The sequence below is a fragment of the Rhinoderma darwinii genome, chromosome 5 (genome assembly GCF_050947455.1).
Source record: "Rhinoderma darwinii isolate aRhiDar2 chromosome 5, aRhiDar2.hap1, whole genome shotgun sequence".
In the NCBI taxonomy this organism is placed as follows: domain Eukaryota; kingdom Metazoa; phylum Chordata; class Amphibia; order Anura; family Rhinodermatidae; genus Rhinoderma; species Rhinoderma darwinii.
Window position 1 is genome coordinate 59,620,508 of NC_134691.1, and position 11,125 is coordinate 59,631,632.

The following is an 11,125-nucleotide window of genomic DNA, read 5'->3' on the forward strand; positions in this document are numbered from 1 at the left end:
GCAGAAAGGCAGGGGTATGGTACCAAAACATAAGAATTTTATATTGATTTTCTTTATATGCAGTGCAGATGGAAGTTTTAGCTGCTTGTGACCAGATAATCTGCCACAATGAGGGAGGGATAGGTTTGTTCAACAATGCCTCCCATTTTAACATATATCTATGCCCAGGTGGGGGGGAGTCATCCGGGGACAGCAGTATTGCGTAGATAACAACATTTGTAATTCCATCTAAAGTGGACTTGTTCTGTATATATGGAGGGTGGACCCTCAGAAACATTTCCTTTGGTGGGCCCAACCATAGTCTGCCACGGCCTTCTGTTCTTTCTATACGTCTTTGTATGATATACTATTACCTCTATGTCTTTCTACCACTAACCGGTGTCTCTATCCTTTCTTGTCTGTTAATCTCATCTCATCAACTTTCATAAGAGCATTGGATTTTCACTTAGCAGATAATATGTTAAGTACCATTCCCTATATTGTACCTTTTTATTTCTTATGCTATGAATTGTCTTCCTAAGATTACACCTTGGACAGACTTTTCTCCTTTATTGATTTTTTGATTGTTATCGGGACGCATCATATAATATAATAATTTGTAAGATAGCGAATGATAAAGACAATAAATGTCATCTGGAGCAGGATCTCTAAACTTTTTCTTGCATCATCTATACCCAGTGGTGTAACCATTGAAGTAACATCTGCTGTTATGTGACCCCATTTATAATGTCAGGAATGATGCTGACTGATTCCTGGAAACATACTGAGCACCACGTGAGAGCATCTAAGCACCTTGACATGTACTGTGTTCAGCTAGTTGGTAAATTGACACTTAGTCACTCAAGCTAACCCTATGTATGTATGAAAGGGGCCACTTGGCTGGCATATATATATATGATGTGTGTTGGCTTTTCGGTTTTACAGACAAACTCTAAACTGGTCCCAGTAGTTTTCCAAAAGTAGTTAAGTACAACATCTACTGGACTGTAAACGTAACCACCTTCCAACATCAGAAACAGACTACATTGGAACCCACATTGATCTTGAAGGACCTTGACCTTGCCCAGTTTGCCTATTTCCCGTATCTGATGTCAATCCATGCATGTAACCCATCAAGCAGTTTGTATGGACACTATGAAGGACACTATGAAGCTGTCAGTGTCAGCAGATTTTACATGATGACATCAGATAAAATTACTTTATAAACTTTAAAAACCCCAAAAAAGTGATTTTCTTCTTAACAGCAAAGTTGTTAAAGTAAAAAGAGGGTGAGCCGAGGGTTGTGCTATCTTGCAGCTCTCTGTACTGTACAAGTAAGTTCAGATATACTTATCTCATTGAAGCAGAAGAACGCTGTGTCTCATGATAGTGATGTGTATAGTTCAAGGTCCCAAAAAATAAGTCACACAATAAATGTCCCACTGTCATTGTCACGGAACTCTGCACAACACAGCAAATACACAGGCACATATATACATTTATATATACATATCTGTCAAGTCTAGGGGAATCATCAGACATCCCCATCCAACTAATTTTCAAGGATTTAGTGATGGGCTGAGACATATTCTATGCTCAATTTTATTGTTTGCCCTAAAATAAGCAAGTACCAGAATTGTCTGGTTGCCTCCCTGACTGTATAGACCTGGACACTATGGCATAATCTACTGGACAAGAACTTTTAGTGTTCAGAAGGTTCAACTTTTATCTGATGTCTATGACTTCGATCTCTGGAAGTAGCAAAGACTATTACAAGTGAACGTACTAAATGTAAAGTATTCTCTGTATACTGTGGATTCCAGCTATAGATGCTTCTTCATTTACATGGAGAACATGACCATCCACAGATCAGGACCATATACATAGAGTTCTAAGCATATGTACCTTGTGCATGCATTTTAGATAGAAATGAGACAAGGAACATTTTTTTTTTATATTGGTGCAAAAGTGGGGCAGTTAAAGGGGTTGCCTACTTTTAGGGCATAAGGGGGTAATAGATGGGGGGGTCTCTCTACCGATATAGCAGCCGCTTCCCACTGGGTAACAAACCCTAAGGAACAATGCTAGAATATGATCAATGGAATTTTTCATGTAGCTATGCATTACTTCAAACTCACCATTGTGGTCGTCGTACCCCCAGTTGTTCATATTTCTGCTTGTTGGAAAACTGCACAAAGTTTCTGCTGCTTGTGTTGAGAGCAGGAGTAAAGTCTAGCGGAAGACTTCAATAACTTGATCCTATTTGTGCAGCTGAATTCCTTACTAGAGAGGTCAGAGATGTCTGGAAGTAACACTTGCTCCTCTTGCAGCCAGGACCTCTTCACAGCGGGCTGCTTAGAAGGAAGTGGCTTTCTTAGCTCGCTCGCAGCAATGGTTTATACATGTGAGTCCTTCCCACTGCTTTTATTGTACATCAATACAGTGACTCCGAGGAGATAAGGAGAGGAAAGTGTTTTCTGCAGAAAAAATGAAGAAATGACAGCGCTATGTGTAATAAGTAATTGGGTTCATTTAACTCTGCGCACCTTTACTTCCAACAATAAATGTTTTCACAAGTATTCACATGATTCCTAGAGTACACCAAGGGTTACCTGGAAACAAAAGTGGAGTTCATGTTTGGAGCCACTTTAAAAATTATATTAGGAAATTGCATTATGAGAAATTGTTCAATATATCGTTGCTAACTGTATAACTCATAAGTCTGCACGGAATGGAAAATGCCAGTATATTCATAGAGGTCTATAGAATGAACGTAGTCCTTTTGGCATATGTTCGAGTGGTATGGGTTAACACTATTGGGAAGTGTAGACTACTGCATTTTTCAATACACGGGCATTCTGCAAAAAATACAGCACAATGCCAGTTTTTTTTAGACGTCTCCAACTGTTTGGCATACCGTGGCACACATAGTGTTGGATGTACGCCACTCTGGTAGTCATTATAGTTGGTGGCTATTAAACATAAAATACATGAAATTACATGGCATACAGTGGCATACATAGTGTTGGATGTACGCCACTCTGGTAGTCATTGTAGTTGGTGGCTAGTAAACATAAAATATATGAAATTACATGGCATACAGAGGCACACATTGTGTTGGATGTACGCCACTCTGGTAGTCATTGTAGTTGGTGGCTATTAAACATGAAATACAGGAAATTACATGGCATACAGTGGCACACATAGTGTTGGATGTACGCCACTCTGGTAGTCATTATAGTTGGTGGCTATTAAACATAAAATACAGGAAATTACATGGCATACAGTGGCACACATAGTGTTGGATGTACGCCACTCTGGAACACGTTATCGTTGGTGGCTATTAAACATAAAATACATGAACCTTTTATTATGTTTAGGTCTTTGATGTTATACAGAAGAAAAAATGGATTTGTGTTCTATGGATTGATGATACAATGTCCATAGACTTCTAGAGAAACACATGGAGGCTTATATGACCCACAGATTCCTAAGGACTTCATAAGAAGCAAAAGCATAGTATTCTCTAACGCATAGAAGGCTCCCCAAGAAGCAGCGATCCCAGAAGAGAATATGGCTCCTCATGGAGGCATTATATGGTGGCACATGGAGTAACTATAGATGAATAATACAGAGCAGCACAGGGTCCATGCACATAGTTTTGCTGTGTGTATGAAGCCTAGAATTTATAACCTTTCCATTTCCGTGGCGCTGCCAAAGTTTAGCGCTCAAAGCTTTATTTCAGAGCACAGAAGAACATGCTTGGACTTTGTTGCATATTGGACTTTGGTGCACACATTGCCTCTGCTCAATATGAAACTTTTATATTTTCTAAACTAAGTTGCTGCTGAAGGGGGTCATGGTAGAGTGAGTCCCTTGTCAAGTTTTGCTATGGCGCCCCATGATTACTTGTTATACCCCTGTGCATGCCTATGAGTCTATGTCTGTCATAAGACAAGCATATGTTGATACGTTGGGAATTATTGGCGAATGATGTTTAGCAGCACCTTAATAAACCCCAAAGAGTGTAAGTCACATATGTTGGAGGATATATTGTACCTGGAAAGCCATACCGCTTTTACAGACACAAAGACGTGATGGGGGGGGGGTCTATATACATATATATATATATATATATATACACACATACACACCATATGGACAAAAGTATTGGGACACACCTTTTAATCATTGAATTCAGGGGTTTTATTCAGTCCCTTTGCCACTGGTGTATATAATGAAGCGCCGAGCCATGCAGTTTGACTTTACAAACATTTGTGAAAGAATGGGTCATTCTATAAGAGCTCACTGAATTCCAGCGTGGTACTGTAATAGGATGCCAGCGTTGCAATAAGTCAGTTTGTGAAATTTCTTTCCTCCTAGATATTCCACTATCAACTGTGAGTGATAATATTGTAAAGTGGAAGAGTTTAGGAACCACAGCAACTCAGCCACAAAGTAGCAGACTGCGTAAAGTTACAGAGCGTGGTCTCCGAGTGCTGAGGTGCATAGTGTGTAAATGTCGGCAACGCTCTGCTGGCTCAATAACTGCAGAGCTCCAAACCTCCTCTGGCATTAACATCAGCACAACCTGTGCACCGGAAGCTTCATGGCATGGGTTTCCATGGTGTAAAGCACGGCGCCACTGGACTCTGCAGCAGTGGAAACATGTTCTATGGAGTGATAAATCACTCTTCTCTATCTGGCAGTCTGATGGATGAGTTTGGGTTTGGCGAATGGCAGGAGAACGTTACCTGCCTGAATGCATCGTGTCAACTGTAAAATTTGGTGGAGGGATAATGCTATGGGGTTATCAGGGGTTGGCCTAGGCCCCTTAGTTCCAGTGAAGGGCAATCTAATTGCTTCAGCGTACCAAGACATTTTGCACAATTGTAGCTTCCAACTTTGTGGGTACAGTTTGGGGTAGGCCCTTCTCTTTTCCAGCATGACTGTGCCCCAGGGCATAAAGCACGATCCATAAAGGCATGGTTGGCTGAGTTTGGTGTGGAAAAACTGGCCCTGGCCTCAACTCCATTGAACACCTTTGGAATGAACTAGAACAGAGATTACGAGCCAGATCCCCTCATCTAACATCAATGTCTGACATCAAAATGCTCTTCTGGACGAAAGGGAAAAAATTCCAACTAAAAAAACACTCCAAGACCTTGTAGAAAGTCTTCCCAGAACAGGTGAAGCTGTTTTATCTGCAAAGGGGGGACAAACTCCATATTAATGTCTATGTATTTAGAAGGTTATGTCATAAAAGCTCCTGTAGGCAAGAGCTTAACAAATAACCATGGGGCCCCGTAGCAAAACTTGGCATAGGGCCCACTCCATAAGGACATAAAAGGCTTTTGATTATTTGGTTCTGTACTCTGTTCCCTGGGTCTTTTCCTCCCTTCCTTGGTTTCCCAGTGATCTACATTTACTTTCCCACTCTTCCATCATCCACACTACCGCTGAATGGAGATGGTCCCCTTTAATTGCTAAGCCCTATTGCAGCTGCTATGTTCACTACCATGGCAGTTACACCGTTGCCTGTAGGTGTAATGTGTATGTGTCCCAATACTTTTATCTATATAGTGTATATATTTAGCATTTTAAAAAACATCATTCACTGGTATAACTACATTTATAAATCTCCCCACAGTGTGTTGCCTTTGTAACTCCCATTCGGAATACTCATAGATGTGCTCCTGGTTCATAGACGGCAGGTTCTGCTTATACTTCCTTGAGTCATGTGAATGCAGGATGGTTGAAAATCCTGAAACTATGGAGGGGTGAGGGATTAATAACTAAAATAAGTCACACAACGAGAGCTTTCAGATGCTGCCATGTGACTTCTCGTGTACGAATGAGTAGTTCAAATTAAGCACATTCACTCGGTTTACTGCCTTTGTTTCTGGAAATAATATTTCTTATAACTGTCAGGGGATTACAATAGGTCCAATTAAAGTAATTGTTTCTCTCCTATTCAGATCTACTGATTATTTCAAGGTGTTTTCTAGCAATATCCTCTTATCAAATGTAAATGACACATTCCATAAAATTGTGGTTGGTGAAGACCGGCTGCCCACAGCAATCCAGAGAACGTATAGATACAGGTCCCTGTTCTCAGAGGTGAGGTGACCACCCATATAGGATGCTTCTCCATTAAAGTCAATGAGAATTATGAAAACCCGATTAACCTGATAAAAGTACAGCGTTAATAAATGGTTTCCGGAACATAAATACCCATTAAGCATTTATTTATTTATCAGAATATTTGGAAGTACGTGTTAATAAGGCTTCATTCACATCTGCATTCAGAACCACCTTCGGGGGTACCGTCATTTTTGACAGCACGAATAGTACAATATAGTGTATACATGGCTTTTCTAGCCATCAAAATGATGAAGACTTTGACGAAATCCTGACAGACCCTTTATAAGTGAATTGGTTCCTTTCTAAGGATCAGTCACAGCGTCATAGCTTCCGGAATAAAAGTAGTCTTAGCATAAAGTATATATTCTACTTTGCACATTTACTGACAAATAAGTGAAAACCACAAGAAAGGTAATAAAGATATAAGTGCCAGATTTTTACATTTGCTGACTACAGACCCAATGTTAACCAACAGTGAAGCTTTAGGTTAAAGGGTCTCTCTGATGCCGTTCTGAGAGATCTGCAGCAGGCAGTATGGGCACCATTGCACCTTGTGTCTGTGCCAAACAGGTGTAGTTCATTTTTATCGTGAAAACATTTAGGCCCTGTTCACACAGAGTATTTTGGCTCGGTTTTTGACGTGGCAACCACGTCAGAAACAGCACCAAAAAACACCCAAAATTGCCACCCATTGATTTCAATGGGAGACAGAGGCATTTTTACCTGGAAAAGGAAGCGACATGACCTATGTTCGGGCGTTTTAGTCTCTGACCTCGCATTGAAATAAATGGGAGGCAGAGAAAGCGTTTTTCGCTGTGTTTTTTGCCCACGGGGCTCAACGGCCCCAAGCGGAAAAATGCAGCGAAAAATGCTGACATTTTGAGGCAGATTTTTCCACCTGCAAAAAACTCAGTGTGAACATGGCCTTAATCTTCTTTTTGAGATCAGATTTAGAGAACCCGCTGGCTGAGTATTTACATTAAACTGGATATTTTCCTGGGAAATTCACTGACTTGCAAGATAAACATGTATGGGATACTCAATATGAACATATAGATAAATAAAGCGAAATATTTGTACAAGTCCCAAGAAATTGGAGAACTCCGTTTTGGAAATACTTTTACATATCCCCTAACACAGCAGTCATCAACCTTTTTTTAACCAAGGACCAGTTTCATGCAAGACAAATTTTCCACGACCCGTGTGTGGGGGGGTGTTTTCAGGGTTTAGGGTCAGTTCACGCGTCGCGTAAATACTGTGGATTTTCCACAATGGAATTCGTTGCGGAAAATCCGCAGCATAATACAGTGGCAGCAAGGTGGATGAGAAAGAACAAATCTCATTAACACGCTGCGTAAATAGTGAGCGGAAAAAAAACGCTAAGAAATTGACCTGTGGTGCAGAGTTTTATTCCGCAGCATGTCAATTGTATTTGCGTAAACGCTGCTTATTTGTTGCAGGTTTTCCCCATTGAATTCAATAGCGAGGTAAAACCCGCAACAAATAACAGTTGTTGCATTTATTGCGGCGGATTAAAAGGCAACTCAGAAAAAATATATATTTTATACTTACTCGGAAGTCTGTTTCTTCCTCCAGGCCGGCCTCCTAGGATGACGTCTCATCCCATGTGATCGTAGCAGCCAATCACAGGCTGTAGCGGCGGTCACATAGGATGAAACGTCATCCCAGGAGGCCGGCCTGCTAAATGCTCAGCAGTTTTCCGCAGCGGAGATTCCGGGGCGAAAAACTGCACCACAATTTTGAGTGGGTTTTTCGCCCAGAATTCCCTGCAGCCATCGGGCGGATATTAGATACCGCGGCCTGGTACCAAATGATCCACGGCCCGGTAATGGTCCGCGGCCCCGTGGTTGGGGATCACTGCCCTAACATACATCTATTAGCTTAATTGTTTCTTTTTGTGAGCAGGCGTGAGTGTGACAAACTGTCTGCTCTCTCCAGTCACAGGTTACAGACTGCTGCAAACAGTGACTGCATTCTTGTGACTGATTCTAAAGTGAGCCGAGCGATCTAGGTTGCACATATTAGGCCTCATGCACACTTCCATCACCGTTTTCTCGGCCGTTTTTGACGGATCCGTGTGTCCGTTTTTGTTTCCATGTGCACTCCGTTTCTGTTCCGTGTTTCCGTTTTACACAGACGTTTTGCTGCCGTTTGGCTTCCTTTTTTCCGTTTAAAAAACGGATGTGAACTTCATTTGAACCTGTCACATGTCCCAGGAAACACCCATAGAAAGTTTACAAGAAGTTTTTGGTGCTGTTTTCTGCAGCTTTCAGAGCATAGAGAACAGTTTGAGATTACTCTGCTTGGATTACTTTGGTTTTTTGGGTGTTTTGGAGTGAAAATATGAGCCTATCTTCAGGAATGAATGTGTACTGTAGACCTGTGAGTCTGTGAACTTTTGCTCACCCAGCCATTGCTATGGCAACGGATACGTCAAAAACGGACGGCGCACGGAAGCCTTCCGTGTGCCATCCGTTTTTTTCACTGACCCATTGACTTCTATGGGACACACGGTCACTGAATCACTGAGAAAAGTAGGACATGCTCTACTTTGCATGGAACGGAACAACGGATCCGTTTAAATAACTGAAGTGTGCATGGGGCCATTGAAATGAATGGGTTCAGGGTGCCATCAGTGACAAAAACGGATAGCACCCTGAAGGAAAAAACTGAAGTGTGCATGACGCCTTAGGGAATCGCTCATCATGAAATGTCGTAATGTATTACTATTTCTAAGGTCTCATGTTTTTAACCGTGTTATACAGTAGATCTGTGCTGTATGGATCTATAATAGAGTGCCTATAATCTGCTATAGGTCCATGCTGCACCTCCTTGTGTACTTAGGATAGATCATCAATGAGTGATCCGTGGAAATCTGACCTTTTGGCTCCCCGCCATTTAGTAGCACGTGGGGCACTCAACTGCAGTAACCGTCACATCTGTATTCATGCCCCTGAAGCTGGGTCGGGTATTGTAGATCAGCCACATTGAAGTGACAAGCACTGAAGCCCCTTCTTTGTGCTGATTGGAGTAGATACCAGGGGTCTGAACCTCAACAATAATATTCTTAGTATAGGCCATCAGTTATATCATAGAAAACCCATTTTAATTTAAGAAAAGCATTTATCAAGGAAGTTCCAATGTGATACAAGAGTTCTGTTCATGGCCATGTAAAACAAATGTTTATAGTATACTGATATAAGGCGGGCTACCGTCAGCTTTGCTGACAGCCCTAAGGGGGGAACTTCCCTTCCGGAACTCACATACTCCAGCATGCCACAATCCCATTCTTGGCTCTGAGTGGAGCTTTATGTCTAATCTGCCCATCAATGAGATTCTGCACTAGTTGGCGTGAGTATATGGGTATGTGCACACACACTAATTACGTCCGTAATTGACGGACGTATTTTGGCCGCAAGTCCTGGACCGAACACAGTGCAGGGAGCCGGGCTCCTAGCATCATACTTATGTACGATGCTAGGAGTCCCTGCCTTGCTGCAGGACAACTGTCCCGTACTGTAAACATGATTATACTACGGGACAGTTGTCCTGCAGCAAGGCAGGGACTCCTAGCGTCGTACATAAGTATGATGCTAGGAGCCCGGTTCCTTGCACTGTGTTCGGTCCGGGACTTGCGGCCGAAATACGTCCGTCAATTACGGACGTAATTAGTGTGTGTGCACATACCCTAAGGGTATGTTCACACGAGGGCGTCCGTAACGGCTGTTGACATCGATACGTGCATCTTGCCGTGACGCACAGCAGAATATCTGCTGTTGAATATCACTATCGCTGGTGAAGAGGCCAGAGTTACCAAGATACGGACCCCTGAGGATGAGTATCTGAAACGCGTAGGGTCGTTTATTGTTTATGGAATGTTTGCATTGGGGACAGTCATATTGTGTTACACCCAGCACTAGGAGATCCGATTTATTCGGACACCTGTGCTTTATTTGGGGATTGTACTACTGGTGTGCCCTGGATATATGCTGATTCCAGACAAAATATCGTTACAAACACCGAGATATATGCATCATAATGACTCAGTGTTTTTTGTTTAATACATTTTTTAATAATCACGGTGGGGCTTATGTCACAGTGGTGTGTTACCCCTGTTTTTAACAAGTTACTATTAAAAGGTATTTTTTACTCAATTGTTACTTCAGTGAACCTTATAATTTCTTTCATATTGTGGGAGCACAATTAAATTTTTATCAAACTATACAGTGAAATTACGTCCGTAACGGCTGAAATTACGGGGATGTTTCCGTTTGAAAACATCCCCGTAATTTCAGCCGTAACGGAATGTGCAGGCGCTTGAACGCTGCGTCAATTACGGGCGTAATTGGCGCTGCTATTTATTGGAGTCAATGAATAACGGCTCCAATTACGGCCAAAGAAGTGACAGGTCACTTCTTTGACGCGGGCGTCTATTTACGCGCCGTCATTTGACAGCGGCGCGTAAATATACGCCTCGTGTGAACAGACAAACGTCTGCCCATTGCTTTCAATGGGCATATGTTTGTCAGCGCTATTGAGGCGCTATTTTCGGACGTAATTCGGGGCAAAAACGCCCGAATTACGTCCGTAAATAGGCCGTGTGAACATACCCTTACCACGTAAATAGCCACAGCTGATACTGAAGCTCTTTGTGAAAAGAAAGGGGGCGTTTCATGTCAATATAGTTCTACAACATTCGAAGTGTGTCACATAATATATACATAATAATCATGTCAATTACTAATAATATTAGAGTATAAAAGCACTCCGTCTGTACCCCTATATACAGTCACTGGTACTTTATCGCGTATATTCCTGGATTTCAGATTAGAAGGTTATTTATTCGTCAAAGTTACAGAAATAATTCCACTTTCCCCTTGCATAGTACAGTACTTCTTATCTAGTCCCTCTTCCTAGATACTCGAGGCTAAATCAATATCTTGAACATCTAATGAATGTAATTTTATTCAGCAGATCAATA

The 11,125-nt window shown here is 41.8% G+C and overlaps 1 protein-coding gene across 1 annotated transcript in view; it reads right to left on the bottom strand.

The window, feature by feature from the left end:
* The window catches only part of LOC142651400 (carbonic anhydrase 13-like), a 31,004-nt gene extending 28,689 nt beyond the window's left edge, over nucleotides 1–2,315 (bottom strand). Inside the window, exon 1 of the mRNA XM_075826052.1 lies at nucleotides 2,118–2,315. Coding sequence (XP_075682167.1) covers nucleotides 2,118–2,148 — 31 coding nt within the window. The 5' untranslated portion in view covers nucleotides 2,149–2,315. The remainder of the gene's footprint in view (nucleotides 1–2,117) is intronic.
* Nucleotides 2,316–11,125: the final 8,810 nt, after the last annotated feature.